The sequence below is a fragment of the Papaver somniferum genome, unplaced genomic scaffold (assembly GCF_003573695.1).
Source record: "Papaver somniferum cultivar HN1 unplaced genomic scaffold, ASM357369v1 unplaced-scaffold_10, whole genome shotgun sequence".
In the NCBI taxonomy this organism is placed as follows: Eukaryota; Viridiplantae; Streptophyta; class Magnoliopsida; order Ranunculales; family Papaveraceae; genus Papaver; species Papaver somniferum.
This window is the reverse complement of record NW_020618825.1, coordinates 15,405,747-15,422,554: the sequence shown is the minus strand read 5'-3', so window position 1 is coordinate 15,422,554 and position 16,808 is coordinate 15,405,747. Positions and strand designations below refer to the sequence as shown.

At 38.5% G+C, this 16,808-nt stretch overlaps 1 protein-coding gene across 1 annotated transcript; it reads right to left on the bottom strand.

Moving 5' to 3' along the window:
* Window positions 1-2,241: 2,241 nt before the first annotated feature.
* LOC113325984 (protein FIP1-like) lies at window positions 2,242-7,183 on the bottom strand. The gene is made up of 14 exons (XM_026573805.1): window positions 6,971-7,183; window positions 6,559-6,646; window positions 6,096-6,204; window positions 5,911-5,960; window positions 5,245-5,311; window positions 4,493-4,565; window positions 4,342-4,397; window positions 3,796-3,892; window positions 3,518-3,602; window positions 3,356-3,418; window positions 3,097-3,156; window positions 2,903-2,995; window positions 2,682-2,744; window positions 2,242-2,548 (listed from the first exon to the last, which is right to left on the bottom strand). The coding sequence occupies exons 1-14, from the start codon at window positions 7,024-7,026 to the stop codon at window positions 2,447-2,449; spliced, it is 1,062 nt and encodes a 353-aa protein (XP_026429590.1). The 5' UTR covers window positions 7,027-7,183; the 3' UTR covers window positions 2,242-2,446.
* Window positions 7,184-16,808: the final 9,625 nt, after the last annotated feature.

The window sequence follows — 16,808 nt, the reverse complement described above, 5'->3', positions numbered from 1 at the left end:
TACCTATTTTGGGATATGTGGTAGAACCGATCATACATATTATTGGGAGTCATGATAGAACCGATCCCTACCTATATTTGGTGACTCGGTAGAACCTATATTAACCTATGTTAAGAGACATGGTAGAACTAGTCCCAAGAGCAAAACTGATTCTTCATATTCACATATTACTTGTACGCATGTCAAGGCTTACTCCTCTACAACTTAGTTGTATGGAGTGAGTGCACCCTCATCCAGATTATGTGCTCAAATAATTGAGGATGAGGAACCACATGAAATGAGAGCACTTATGGTGTTTACTAATATCAAAAAAAGAAAAATCATGACAAAAATGGGTAACTGCGTATCCATATTGTCTAAAAGGTTCATGCCTACATCGGTTTTCCGTATTTAGGATTTATTTAGATTTTAGAATTTTAAATTACCCTATAAAGAAAATTTTCCTTGCATGAGGATTTCGGATAATTTCCTATGGAAATAAAATATACCTTGTATATTTTGAGTTACGAAAATCTTTTTGATATTTTCGGTCCGAAAGTTGTTTTCTTCTATGAAAACTCCCTCTTACATTATTGAGAAACCATGATAAATTCTTATTTAAATTTTTGAGCGTGCTTCTAATAGTTCGCAGTATTACGAAGGCTAATAGGAAGGAAGCTCGAAGAGTTAAAGAGTGTCAAAGAATCATTAGAGAAAGAAAGAAGAAAATCATCTCAAACATCATGTCTGACAGCTTTAGTGGATCTCACGAGGAGTCTTGTCTTGTGGCTTTCAATTTTCAAGATCCGAAAGAAACCAAATGAACACCTACTGATAATACGGTGAACTTCATCGATGGTTTCCAAGAACCGAGAACAAATTTTATAATTGATGTACGTGAATTTTCATTCACTGAGTAATTTTTGGGAACTATACAAAATAAATAATTCATTTTGTCAAAGAGTGGGGCAGATTTTCAGAAACCGGTAACGGATAACAAATTCACATGGCATTTGTTCCAGTGACCTTAAAATATGAATTGCATCAGCACCAATTACCAAAACGTTAACTATTGGAAATCGCACTCTTTCCATTTGGATATAAGAACAAAATACGCCAACAAGAAAAGATTGCATGGCATGTGATTAGTTACCAAAGAATTGGCCACGGGGAATTGCACTTTTCCATTGAATTCTGTTTTTGATTTACATAACTTCTGTTGTTCATTATCAGTGGCAGTTTTATCTGAACAAACTTTGGTGTCTTCGACTCTTTAAGAAATGGTTCTACATGAACCCTGAAAAATGGATACTTTAAAAACCTCCCTAATGTAAAGCCTATACACTTTATTTGAGGCCGGTTACTAAAAGATAAAAAAAATCATTAAGAAATAATTTCACAAAATAATTGAAGCATCAAAAGCTCAAAGAGAGAAAGTAGCAGCAACAAAATTGGCTCTATGAAAGATATAAGGAAAATTAGGCCAAATTACTGCTTAATATAAGAAACAAAAATCATGAAAGTTACAAACTGGTTGGTAAACCACTTTTGGGGGAATGAAGACAATAAATGGGTTCAAATTCCTTCCCAGGGATTATCAGGAGGGATTCTAACCATCTGGGATACAAATGCTTTTGAATGTTTAGATGCAATAATTGGGCCACATTCAATTTCTGTTAAGTTAAAATGCAGGTGGATGATTTTGTTTGGTGTCTATCAACTGTTTACCTTCCATGTGATTACAATGAAAGGTTCGGTTTCTGGGTAGAACTAGATGACTTGAAAGGTTGGGCTACGGATGCTTGGTGCAGTGGAGGAGATTTTAATGCCACCACCAGAAGAAGCAGAGAGGAATAAACCGGGGGTTCAAAGAGAGCAAGTAAATTGTTCAATGAATTCATTCAAAATCAGGAGATGATTGATCTACCCCTGAATGGTGGTCTGTACACTTGGTTCAACATGCAGGAAGATCCCGTTCTATGCAGACTTGACAGGTTCTTGGTATCTCCATCACTAGAAGGTAAATTTCCAGATATCAATACAAACCGTTTCATCGACACCCATCAACTTGAGTAACACAAGTTCATCCTTGAGCAACGATATAATCTACAGGGCAGCATTCCGAAATAAATGCAAAGATAAAGAAATGATCATAAGATCATATCAGTGCTACATGAGGTTGCCATTTCGGCAGCGTAGGAGGTCTTGCCTTTGAAGATCTATTCCCATCATCGAATCGAACATTCATGAAGGAACATAAGGGAATGGGAATCGGTGACAAATATAAATATAGATGACCAACAAAACAAAAAAAATAATTTACACAACTATTTACTACGAAGGTACTTAATGATTGTCCTGTGATTTCTTATAAAAATTATGAACAGAGAAGAAGAGGGGGTAAATTTATACAAAGCGGAACAATGGTGGTACTTTTAGTTCAGAAGAAGTGTCGAGAAATTGATTTTTACACTTCAGTTTTCTCAGTTGTTGATTGGTTTCTAAGTTTCGATATCTTCTTCTGCAGGTCCAAATTTGATCTCTGTTCAGCCTCCAATGCTCGTTCAAGCTTTTCAAGTATTTCGATCAATGACAAGGTTTGCAGTATCAGTATAAGGTTTGATAAGAGTAAAAATAGCATCAATCTTGAGATTTTGGAAGTTCCAAAAGAGTAAAAATTTGATAAAAATGAGTACAGGTACCTTAGTTGCTCGCGCACTCCACTCTCCCATTATAGCTCTCAATCTTTCATTTTCTTTGATATACTGTTTACAGTCCAAGTGAAAAGCTCATATTAGCAAAAGCATTGCAGATGGCAACTGAAACTTTTATATCAGTTAGCTGCTTGTCAATGAAAATTTTATCAATGACACTTAACAAAATAGCTAGGAATCATTATAACAGATCGGAACTGGTAAAGTACCTGACTGTTAGTTGTGTAAATTTTTTGGACTTCCAAGTCCTTCTCAGCAATCAAATTACGAGCAAGACGCAACTCTGACTGTACTTGATTCATCTGTGAACGTTAAAGAATCCCTCCAATGAACACGACCAAATAGACGATTTTCTCCATGGAATTTTTTTTTGTGATTTCACATTTATTTTAGCAGAAATTACCTCAGCAGATAGAGCTCGTAGTTCTTGATCCCGAGCTGCTAATAGATGGGCTAAATCAACCTGCATAAAGAACCAAGGAGTAAATCGTTTTGCGGATCATCCCGTGAATATCATTTCAAGTTTGTAAAAGTCTAAAGGACAATATCGCTCGCTGCATCATTAGTGGGCAAGAAAATCAACATCGTTCTGTGCCCTAATCTCAGAAGTCTAAGATTTTCCTATAAGCTGGATAAGTGGTTCAAGGGTACAAGAGAAATACCTGGGGTGTGCTTCCATCATCAGAGCGTTCATATTTACTCAAGCATTCTTGCAAGCGAAGAATCTGTTCTCAATCAAAATGTTTGATAAGGAGTACCACCTATAAGATTTATTTAACCAAGTACTCCAATATAAAGGATTTAACCTATTCACTTATATGTACCTCCTCACTCAAATAATGAATGTTTTCCCGTTGATATTGCAGCAACGCCATTTGCTGATCAGAAAGACGACCACCATCATGATACCTGTATAATAATAAATTATAAATATAACTTCTCAGTTGATCAAGCATTAGCTAAACCTTCAAACAAAATTTAACTTCTCACAAGATTTAACTTCTTACAAGATTTTATGTTTACCCCCATCAAATATTCTTCCAAGCAGAAAAGTAAATGAATTCAGCCATTGATGCAAATAGGAAACAAAAATATGACCTACCTAAATTCTTCCAAGGGACTTGCTGGCTGAAGCGCAGAGTATAACGACTTCAAAACATCCGGCTGAGAGTTCAAACAATTGTACTGATGGACATAAGCTGCAATAACCATGATAGGTCAATGGTTAAATGTACTGCTGGAGATACATAGCATAAATATTTATCGTCCAAAACAAAATGAAAACCTGGAGGCTTAATTTTATAGAATGCACGCGGTTCAGTATTGACTCTGGACAGAGATGTATCAAGTAAATTAAACTTATCACTATGTGGTTTACAAAGTTAATTTCACTCCTCGTGAAAAATCAAGTTCCAGTAGTGATTCTTACTAAGTTGCTAATGTGTAAATTGTAAAACCAGTCTAAAAGAATCTAACAGATACGCAAAATTTATAAGAATATTTTCAGGAAAACAAATATGACATCATAATTTGGAGAATGATTTATTGAAACCAAAAAATGGCCTCTTTCCAAGAAGCTAATATTATCCTAACCTAAACAGATCATGTGGAGTAGATAGCACGAAAAACCTTACTGCTACAAACTTACCAACGTAGAGACCCACAAAAGATGCAGCACACACGACTTCAACCAAAATAATTATCCTGCACATTAGAAAGCCATAAAAGAGTATTCCACAACAAGGAATTAAATTTACGAACAGATCAGGAAACTATAGAAGAAGAATATCATAGCATACCTCAGCAATGCAGAGAGAGAGAGGACACCAAATTCAGGTTGCCATACCATTACAAGTAGCATAATACAAGTACCTGAAACATTAATGCAAGGAACATACGACGTAGTCTTAATAGAAACAAAATTACATGGAATTTACCAACTACATACACATGTCATATACAACATAAATGCATAAGCCCTCAAGTTTTCCATGAAAGATTAGCATTAGAATGTGACAGAACTATGACAGAGAAGGTCTTGAAGGTGTACACGTCTTATGTAGGTGAACAATAGAAACTAAAATAAAGACAAGAATGGCGTGTTTGGATGGTGGGAAGGGAATCCCATTCCCAGAAATCCTATTCCATGAAGAGGGGGAATCCTAAACCCACCATATCCCCTGGGTTTCGAATTCCCTTATGGGAAATCATATTCCTAACCACCCTCTATTCCTAATTACCAAACATGGGAATGGAATTGTATTCCCAGTAAATTGATTCCATTCCCTCCAACCAAACACGCCAGAAAGGTGTTACTAAAGGACATACTTAGTATGCAAAAACCAGAACAATTTGTTGAGCAATAAGACAAACTTCCAATGAATGTTCTTCATTTGGACTAGGATAAGATCAGAAGGAAGCATCACATATCCAAATGAATACCAGATTTCTTAGTACATAGTTTTATTTTAGTATCACATGTGAAAGTAGCAAAAACTGTGTTGCAATGAAGATGCTAAATGTTTCTAATAACAGAAAGAGAGAAACACACCGTATGTAATAGTAGCAAAAGGAAGACGCATAATATGCTTCAATTTCTGGCTGAAAACATAGTAACCCTACAAAATCAAATAGATGTTTGTCATGCTTTATAAAAAGAAGCTGCTTGAAGCATCAGTAAGACTCTGACAGTCAGCAAAGGGATCAGCGCTCTCACATGTTCAGGGTACTAGATAAACGAGCAGATTGTTTTATAATAAACCTCATAAAACGTGAATACACAAGTCATAACTGAATATAGTAAAGCTGAAAAAGCTGGGTGATCGCGGTGAAGCTCAAAGGCACAGGATAAATGAGAAACTGAACGGAGACACAACTTAGTGACTAACTGATTGTGCGCAACAAAAAGCAAAAACTACCCAATCTTTCTATTCGAAACAATGATCACCTCTTTTACTAGTAAAATGCAAAGACATATCTTATGGTTACCCCAACTGTTCTCATCTATGAAAGTTTCCTAATGTTTTTAACTGGTAGCTCGTAAGATCCTTATCTAAAACAACGCAGTTATATATACTTTAGCTTGCTGTTCAAGTAGCAGCCATCTAATGTATCTGGTATGCATTGCTTATCTTAGTTTGTGACATACTCTTTCTTAGAACCAGACAACAATTGAATATATACATGTCAAAATAAAAACATGAAATATAAGAATTACCTGCAACCGTACTTTCTGAACTTCATAGACCAGATATTGTTGAAATATTCCTGAAATGATATTAAGATGTGAACCGATTGTAACCAAAGGAAACAAAACACTCAAAGGTATAGCCATTTTGAGTACTCAACCAAAACCAAAAGCTGATACAGGACAAGAACTAAAAATTCCTGTAAAAGAATGACCTGTTATTAACAAAAGAGCAACATTACAACTGCAAAGCAACGGTGCAACAAATCCTTGTATCCCAACAAATATCCATGGACTGGCTATAGCCCCGACACCGTAACCTGCCTAGAAATTCAACAACTGTTAGCTCTCTAAGACTAAAACAGGTCCCATTTGGAACCAAACACATACAAAAGGGATGCATAACAAACAACTTTGGTGTTTCGCAACACTCCACAATTACAATGACTAACAGCTTGCTTATTAATCCTAAACAAACTTCAAATATCATTCTATACCACATATGACATAGCGTCTGATCAAACTATTAGTATTATCCATATTAAACACGAGAGGGACAGAATGCCCTAACACCTCACCCGTGCTAGATATCAAATGGGATACATATAGCGCAGTTTTTCGGTACTAAGTTATCAACATTTCCAAGTTATTTCATATGAGAAAATTATCGATACTTACCAAGAGAAAACAGTAGACAATATTTCCAACAATGCGTGTAGGTTTCCGATGACCGTATAATGGAGCTTCATGTAGTATGTCCACAAACCTACATCAACACGCACAATACAATCACTCATCGCTATATAAAGAAACAGCGAAAGGGATTCAGTGACAATGTAGGGATTATTCGAAGTGAAATTCACAAAAACATCATCAATTCCTCTAGAAACACTATCAAATCTATTGCAAGATCAAAAAAAAATTAGGATCAATTGTAATTTGTAAGTAACCTAATTTGTTCTGAGAAATATGAACTCAACATACACAGACACAATCAAAAGAAACTCAATTTTATCCAAAATTCATAAACAATTAGATCTAGGTCACCAAAAAAAATCATGAAAAATTGATAAAAAATAGGGAAACTTGCATATTATTCTCCTCGAATGAAATGGATGTAGAAGAAGAGTGTCTATCGTGAGACATCTTCTTCTTCGTCTTCGTCTTCTTTCAGATTTGTTTCGTCGTCTTCTTCTTGAATTTCTAATATACTACTGAGATTTGAGATTTTTCTTAATATTTACAGAAATAAAAATATCTTAACGGCAATTCTCAACGGAAATTCTTACCGACGTATGATTGTCTCCTTTTTTCTTTTTCTGTATTATTTGTCCCTGAAGAGACTAATTTGGGCCATTACTGATCATGAATGGTTTTGTCGGTTCAGTCTTCAGTCTCATATGTAGGCCCAGTTACTCATTTTATATCCAATCCATGCTCCACGATATAGACTAGTCCCACACTGCTTATGTTTATGTGTCCCACAGGTGCTGATCCATGAAATTCATTCCAGAACCCAACGCCCGTTCTGAAGGGTAGAGATCTAGGGTCTAGATGTGTTTTCCCACAACGGTCACTAAAATGGTATGTATATTCTTAGTATGGTCGCTTAAGTGAATCGCAATGTAAATTTCTTACAACCGTCACTAAAATGGTATACATTCTTAGCATGATCGATAAAGTTAATCGCCATTCTCTCTCGCACAGGATTTCTCAATCTAGGATTTTTTGTTCTTTTTTTTTCCAAAACTGACTCGTCTAAGTGTAACCCATTTTGATCATGTAAATATGGTTGGGTTGTAGACATTTTTGAACTAATTAGGTATGTGCCTGACGAATCATGTACTCAAATACCTCTGAGTCATATGTATTAACAAAATTACATCTCGAATCAGACATTAGGAAAAAGAAAATATAACTGACCTGAAATCTAGTTCAGACTAATTAGATGCCTAGTCAAATTCAAAATCCAAACAAACCAAGTGTAATAAATTTCTGCTTTATAAATAGGGTTTGAGCCTTTGGTCTCTGCATTTGTCACCGAAGAAACTTTGGTTCATTTATGGACTTGGTATTGTAGGCTCAATCTTTAGTCTTATATCTAGGCCCTGTTACCCATTTTATGGAATCCTCATTAGGCCTACCATGAATTGGTTTGGAAGCCACATCGAAATTATCATCCAAGGTAGTGTAGTAGAGGATGATAGGCTAATGCAAAAGAAATAAGTTACATTTTGGATTGTAAATTATCAAAATGTCGCCTCCTTAAAAAAAAAAAGACAACTGCCTCATCTGGGTTCAAAACGAAAAATCAGTCACACCTTAAAATCCGACTTGGTAAAGAAAGAAAGATGTTTGTTGGATTAAACGAAGAATTTTGTTAACCTGTGCACAAGTTATGAAAGGTATAAATGGGTTTTTTATTTTTTCTTTCATAATTTTTCATCGATTTAGGAAATACCTTGGTAAAATTTGTTTAGCTTTGGAAAAAAAAACCACCAGAACCATAAGTCACTTTAATGGTCCGCATTCTGCGTGGATACTTTTCTAACATCACCTTATATTTCTTTGAAGAAAGAGTTATTTTTCATTTACATCTAAGTAACACAGGATGATCTCAATCATGTTTTACTAAAGAAAGACTTTATAAAATGGGTAACGTGATTTCTTACTTCAAAGCATAATCGCGAGAGCCAGCGCAAATATAGTAACTTTAGAAATCACTGATTGTGATAGATGTCGTAACTTCGCATTCTTTCTCATTTGTCTCGTACACTCAACTGAAGGGATGCTCGTATTAGTACTTTCAAAAAAAAATATCGTGTCACAACCAATGTGCCTTAGGGTTATGTCAAAGCCTTTATGAGTCAATCCCAATCATTGCATTGTTAGGGTTAATGTGGATTTAATAATCCAAGCACCAACGATTTATAATGCACTAGATTGACTCATTATTATTATTTTATTTTTTCTAAGAATATTCTTCCTTAGAAACAATTTATTTGATGCAATTAACTCTATTCTCACTGTAAGATTCCAAAAGGTAGGTAATAGTTCACGCATGAACACCCTTTGAGCTTAACAAGGTGTGATTAGCCCTTAATACATACAAAGCTTATGTGACGTTTAGTCTTTGTCCCATCTCGAAAACAAATTTTGAGCAGTGCTTAGCTCGATGATCCAATCATCGAAGACACTGTGTCTTGAGAGATTGAATTAGTGGTGTGGCCTTATTATGTAACAAAAGTGGGATTCAACTCAAGTACTTCAGAGTGAATATATGTTACGTTTCAGTGGGAATGATATGTCTCGTGGGAATGATGTACTTTTCATTTCATAAGCGCAGACATTGGATCAAGTTCAATTAAATAGTCAATTAGTCAAGCAAAGTTCTTCTTGTCATTAAAGTTGATTTCTAAAGCATGATCTCCTCTAGAAATTGGTTTCCACTATGATACACGCATTACATTGCATATACCAACACTTATAACCAGGTGCATTTCCAACTCTTTCATTTATGATGATATCTAGAATCACATTTTAGCTAATCCCATGTTTGGTTGATACTTGTGTGTTGGTGTTACTACTACCTAATACAGAAGTACATCTTTGTCTCATGATACATATGTCCCTCTACACATATTTCACTATGCCAACAAGCGTATGAATCAGTACGTCTGACCCTTATTCGAGGTTCTTTCTATTTTCAACTTTGCTACATTTAGCTTAATTTGAGAAATTTCTTTATCTCAACAGGCCAAGAGAATCTCACTACACATGTCAACCACTTACTTTAGGTTGAATAGATTACTAAAGATAGTTCTCTTGTTTTCATACTTCAACATACACTGGTTCGTTAGAATCACGGATGAAGTAGTGAAATGGAAATTTTCTGACTCATATTATCTTTTGTGATTTCTTCCAAAAAAATTGGAATGCATGTAGTTTTATTTGCAGCGTATCTTTTGAAACTATCGACTCTTTAATAGTGGCGCAAGTGTATTATGTTAGAGCATTGCTCGGTCGAACTCACAACTGTTGCTATCTCAGGCTTGTTGTCAAATTCAGTTGTCAAAACTATATCTTGATTTCTATCATACAATTAGTTAAGTCTCTGACTAGGATAGAAATGTAGTTGAGAAACAATGGATCACGGCAGTCATCATTGCATTCTACCGTTTGAAGAAAAAGATCAACCGAAGCTTTTGGAGAACTTCATCAACAAAAGGTAAGTGAAGACTGAACCACCTATTTCTCAAGCTATATTCACTTTTTTATCATTGAGACGATGTCGCATAACTAATTATACTATTATGCATATACAAGAATTTTGAGTCAAGTTTATGTTGGTAATTAGTTCTCGAAATATAATGACTAATCTTAATGAACATTTGTTCATACTTGATGAATTTCCATTAAGGACAATTTATTGTTCGGAATCAAAATCATGATTCAAGTTTTATCATTCGAAGATAGCCTGGAACAGTGATATGTGTCATTGATGTTATTCGGGAATGTTTCAAATCGATTTAGAGAGAAATATATAACTACTATAATTTTGGATACAAGACAGTGTTATCAGTCTTACAAAATGGAAAAATTGTTATAAGTCTGAAGTTGTATTACGTGTACTCGTACGCGTAGTGGAGTAGCTATATATCGACTTCCATATTTCTAGTACGCATATCCTTATGCATATAATGTAAAACTCTGTTTAACTCGTGAATCGGATCGCCAGGCATACCCGTATGCAAACTGTAAAGGAACTATGAGTATCCATACCGGCAGACATAACAAAATAGTTTTGTGTTCAGGAACTCGGTTATTTATCCAAACCGGAACACATACCAAAACAGTTTTGTAGACTCCAGAACTGGTCATGGTTTTAAGGTAAACATACCGATTTGCATAACTAAATAGTTCTGTGAACTGCGGAACTTGGTTTGGCTTAATAGTTTACAAACCGGTACACATACCTGAGTCACGAACAAATGTGGTATTTGTATTTTGTGCATATATCTACACCAAATCAAGGTTTTTGCAACATTTGGGTTTTCGGGTTTGGATATATGCGTTGCATACGTTAATACGTTGGTAATATACAAAAATACGTTGCACTATATCAGAAGTAGGAGAAAAAAAATAAAAAAAATGTAGGACACACTTGCCTTTGTTAACATAGTTGAGGGCCTAAATGTCTTTTGAGATCCTATTATTATCAATTTCCCTTCTATTTTCTTTTTCATTTTTATTTGTCTTATTTTCCTCTTATCTCTATCCTCGAGTTCTCCTCCCATTTTCTTTTCTCTTCCGACCTAAACGTAAATCTTCAAAATCAAGCCCACGTTTTCAGAAATCAAAATCAAATTTCACAAATAAAAACTATCTCGGAAATCAAAGCCAAACTTTCAATCACTCAGACTGAAGGGTGCGTCTGTGTCTTACTTAGAGAAAAAATTGATATTGAAATGAGATGACACATAGAAGGGGATCCGTGGGTTTTAATCAAAGCAGATGAGATGAATCGATGGTGGTATTAATTCCGGAGTGGTAGCCATATTTAATCATGGATTGAGACAAATCAAGACAGGGAAGATGGAAGGAGAATTCGAATCTGAGAAAGAAATGGATTCAGGGTTTGTGTTTCTCATAAGTTGTGACGCAAATGCAGATTGAAGTCCATATTCGATGGGGTTTGAGCTCAAATTGAAGTTATGATGCTGTTGAAGTCGGTGGGGTTTAGGTTGATTTGGATGTTAGAGTTGTTGATTGAGAAAAAACAGAAACTAGGGTTTTTGTGGTGATTAAGATGAATTTCAAGGGATTGAGAAGATTGGTTTGATGGATTTTTGGGTTCTTGGTTGTAAACTATTAATGGGTATGATTTAACAGCTGATGGTGAAAGCTAAAGAAGAATTAGGGCAAGGTCAGTCAATTTAGATGATATATTGAATGCTATATCTGTGTTGGGTTGTTGTTAGAAATTGCAGGGAAGAAGAATTGTTTGCAGTAAAGGCACTAGTGGTGGCTGAATGACGGAAATTGAACTGATATTTACATAGATGGAGACGGATGTGATGTTTCACAGATTATATGGGTTACTAAAGCTGAGTTGTGAAGGGTGATACAACTGTAAGTTATAGATAATGGCTCAGTATGTGGTGATTTTTGAAGATTGTGTGATGAATTTTTTGTTGCGAGTGACTGTTAGAAGCAAGAAATGAAGCTAATGAAGAGAATGGTCTGTGAAAGGTGCTTTGCATCAGTGGTTTAAGATGAGAAGGAGCTGGAATTGCAGTGGTTGCATTACAGAGAGCAAGAAGATGTTGCTGCCGCTAGTACCTGAGAATCTGAGTTGGAGGATATTCAAGAGGAGGATGACTGAGATGATGAGATGGGTTCGAGTCAGATGATATTGGTTGTTGCAGGGGACAAGAAATTGGTGGTGCTGAGTATAAGAAGTTGTATGCATGAACTGATTGTTGAGTTTGTGTTGCTGCATAAGATAAGTTGTACATGTTCAAATTTCAACGTGGTAGTAAACAAAATGAAGAAACTTGAGAAGCTTTGTCATGCTGAATCCTAGTAGCAGAGGTAAATCTCATGTTTTGTGTCTTCTGTTAAGTATGTGATGTGTATATTAGCTTAATTTCTCGTGTTTTCATCTGAAGTAGATATTCTGCTTGTCATTAATGGGTATATCAGCCTCATTTCTCATGTTGTTACCGGTTATTAATCTAAAAACAAAGTTGTTGAGCATTTCAGCATAGTTGGGGTTGTCGGACATGCCAAAACTCATTCTTATATCTTGAACCTCGTCGGTGTGCATTTTGCAAGTCACTCACTTACTTGTGATGGATATTGAACATCTTGTAACAGGTGAACCAGTGCAACTAGTATATCAAAACAACGCTGTAGGTAAGTGTTGATGGTGGTTTTTAGCTTAGGGTTAAAATCGTAAAATCTTACATCTGACATGACGTCATTAGGACCACTAGCGCATTTATTGAATCATTCAACATGCCTACGTAAGAATTACCAGGGTACCTTTTTTTTACATATATATGTGTCATGTTCCACAGTATAACCCTTATTATTGACCGACATCACCTTCGTACACCAAATCCTAAATTCTTACACCACCGTGCCAATGGAAAACCATGCCATCCACGTCTCCGCGCCAAGACATTCCAACCATGTCAGCCACATGTGCCAATGGCATGTCGTGCCAGTCGCACCACTGTGCCAATGACAAACCATGTCAGCCACGACTCCGCGCCAAAGCATGTCAACCATGCCAGCCACACCGCCGCACAATTCATGTATCTGCGCCAAGGCATGCCCACCATGTCAGCCGCATGTGCCAATGGCATGCCGTGCCAGCCTCATCTCCACGCCAAGGCATGCAAACCATGCCAGCCGCACCACCATGTCAGCCACGTCTCCGCGCCAAAGCATGCCAACCATGCCATCCGCGCCGCCGTGTCAGCCACATCTCTGCGCCAAGTCATGCCAACCATGCCATCCGCACCACCGTGTCAATGGAAAACCATGTCAGCCACGTCTCTGCGCCAAAGCGTGCCAACCATGCCGGCGCACCACGGTGCCAATGGCAAACCATGCCAGCCACGTGTTCGTGCCATAGCATGCCAACCATGCCGGCGCACCACTGTGCCAATGGAAAACCATGCCAGCCACATCTCCGCGCCAAGGCATGCCAACCATGCCAGCCGCACCACATGTGCCAATGGCATGCCGTGCCAGCCGCACCTCCGCGCCAAGGCATGCCAACCATGCCAGTCGCGCCACCGTGCCAATGGCAAACCATGCCAGCCATCATTCCATGGCAAAGCCATGCCGACCCCGCTACATGTCGCTGGCTGCCGAAACGAAAGGATTGCAACAATCAACGACCACCCTTCCATCTGAGATGCAGATCTTAGCCGTCCGAGGTCGCCAGCCAACGCAAGGTAACCTTTGGCCAACACCAAAACCCTAGTTTTGGCCACGACTAAACCGCGCCAAGGCATGATGCCGACCATGCCACATGTGCCAATGGCATGCTGTGCAAGCCACCTTGCCGCGCCTAACCCATACCATGTCGGCCTTCCCTTTACAGCTTCCAAAACGAAGGCGTGCGACAATCAAAGGCCACCCTTCCATCTTAGATGCAAATCTTAGCCGTCCAAGGTCGTCATCCAACGCACGGTAACCTTTGTCCCAACGCCAAAACCCTAGTTTTGGCCACGTCTAAACCGCGCCAAGGCATGCCGATCATGCCACATGTGCCAATGGCATGCCGTGCCAGCCACCTTGCCACGCCTAAACCATACCATGCGGGCCTTCCCCTCACGGCTTCCAAAACGAAGGCGTGCGACAATCAATAGCCGCCTTCCATCTTAGATGCAAATCTTAACCGTCCAAGGTCACCAACCAACGGATGGTAACCTTTGGCCCAACACCAAAACCTAGTTTTGGCCACGACTAAACCGCGCCAAGGCATGCCGACCATGCCACATGTGCCAATGGCATGCCGTGCCATCCACCTTGCCGCGTCTAAACCATACCATGTCGACCTTCCCTTTACGGCTGCCAAAACGAAGGCGTGTGACAATCAACGACCACCCTTCAATCTTAGATGCAAATCTTATCCGTCCAAGGTCACCAACCAACGCATGGTAACCTTTGGGCCAAAGCCAAAACCCTTGTTTTGGACACGCCTAAACCGCGCCAAGGCATGCCGACCATGCCGCATGTGCCAATGGCATGCCGTGCCAGCCACTTTGCCACGCCTAAACCATACCATGCGGGCCTTCCCCTCACGGCTGCCAAAACGAAGGCGTGCGACAATCAATGACCGCCCTTCCATCTTAGATGCAAATCTTAACCGTCCAAAGTCACCAACCAACGCATGGTAACCTTTGGCCCAACGCCAAAACCTTAGTTTTGGCCACTCCTAAACCGCGCCAAGGCATGTCGACCATGCCACATGTGCAAATGGCATGCCGTGCCATCCACCTTGCCGCGCCTAAACCACACCATGCCGGCCTTCCCCTCACGGCTGCCAAAACGAAGGCGTGCGACAATCAACGACCACCCTTCCATCTTAGATGCAAATCTTAGCCGTCCAAGGTCACAAACCAACGCATGATAAACTTTGGCCCAACGCCAAAACCCTAGTTTTGGCCGCACCTAAACCGCGCCAAGGAATGCCGACCATGCCACATGTGCCAATGGCATGCCGTGACAGCCACCTTTCTGCGCCTAAACCATTTCCATATAAGACGCAGATCTTAGCCGTCCAAGGTTACCAGCTAACGCAGGGAAACCTTTTGGCTTAACGCCAAACCCTAGTTTTGGTCGCGCCCAAACAATGCCAAAACTCTAGATTTTGGCCACGCCTAAACTAAGACATATTAAATCCATGACGGGCATGCTTTCATGCCACTGGATACCAAACGAAGGGTTGCAATAATCAATGACTACCCTTCCTCTGAAGATGCAAAATCTCGACCATCGAAGGTCACCATCGAGCCGGAAAGTCTCCCAAGCTCAACTTGCCAAACAACAGCAACATGTTTTCCACGAAAATACTCGAGACATAAATACATGTCACAAACTGGGGGATGCTTATTGGGTATTGGTTTGGCGGTTTACAGCGTGCGGCGTACACTATGCCCGTTACAAGACAGAATCATAAGGATAAGGCGGTTAGTAAATACATGGAGTAATAGTAACACGCTTTCTTTTATGGAATATCAATTCCAGGCATTACCGGTTACCACCTCCTCCCATTTACTCATCCGTTTTCCATTTCTTACGAGACCAGAGTACGTTTCACTTCGACTTGTATAGATAGGTCTTACCTATTTCCACCGAAAAACAAGTTCTGGTCAGGAGCATACAACACTCAGAAAACGTTTGCTAGCTTTCCCATCTGTTAGCTTCCCACTTTCTGATGCAAGTCACAAAAAAACTACTCTTCCAGGATCAACTATTCTGGTATCAACACTCTCTTCGCGTCCCTCCCCAAAACCAACCCTTCTCCTCCTCTTTGTGACCGAAGCAAGTCTGGAACGGCCATTTCTTGGTTTAGGCCGGATTTGTACAAATTGATCTCTTGAATCTAAAGTACTCCCTTGCATTACATTGTTTAGGATTTAGACTCGTTTCTCACCCACACACCCGAAATTATCGCAATCAGCAGAAACCGTTTTCACCCTCAAACAGTAAGGTGTCTTGTTGATAATGGCTAGTATATCACTAGTGCCTTTCACTTCATCCGGAAGGGCTGCTAGGTGTTATATTGCTTATCTTTAAGTGTATGCTTATTTATGTAATATTGTAATGTGATGCTTCTTGCTTTTTTTAAAATGTTAGATTCTTCACATTTAAAGCCTATGTTTTTTGTGCAAGTGCATATTGTTCGCTAAGTTAAGCCAACAATGCTTGGATATCAGATGTTATCCCTCGAATTAAAACTTAATCAACTAATCAAAACTGATCGAGTTATGACTTTGACATTGTGCCATTTGTTCGTTGTGTCCCTTAATTGCTTATTATTGTTGATCATATAGATCTCTCTTGCATGACATATTTATGTTTTGAGTGCAGGTTGCTGAATAACATTTGGAGACGAGATAGTTACAAAACTCTTTGGTGGTGTTGTTATTCAGGTACTGTTTTTTTCTAACTTTTGAAGATTCTTTTATTGGAAGCAATAAATTAAATGTTGAGCACAAAAAACATGTAGGGGTTCATAAGTTGAAGATTCTATTGTATCTACATTTATTATTATATTTGTGTTCTACTCAACTCTTAACATATCCATCTCTTCTTAATTGTAGTCATACAGCATTGGCAGCACTGGAATGTGGAGCTACAGGTGTAAGTACCTTGAATCCACTTGGAACTTCGCTATAATAGCC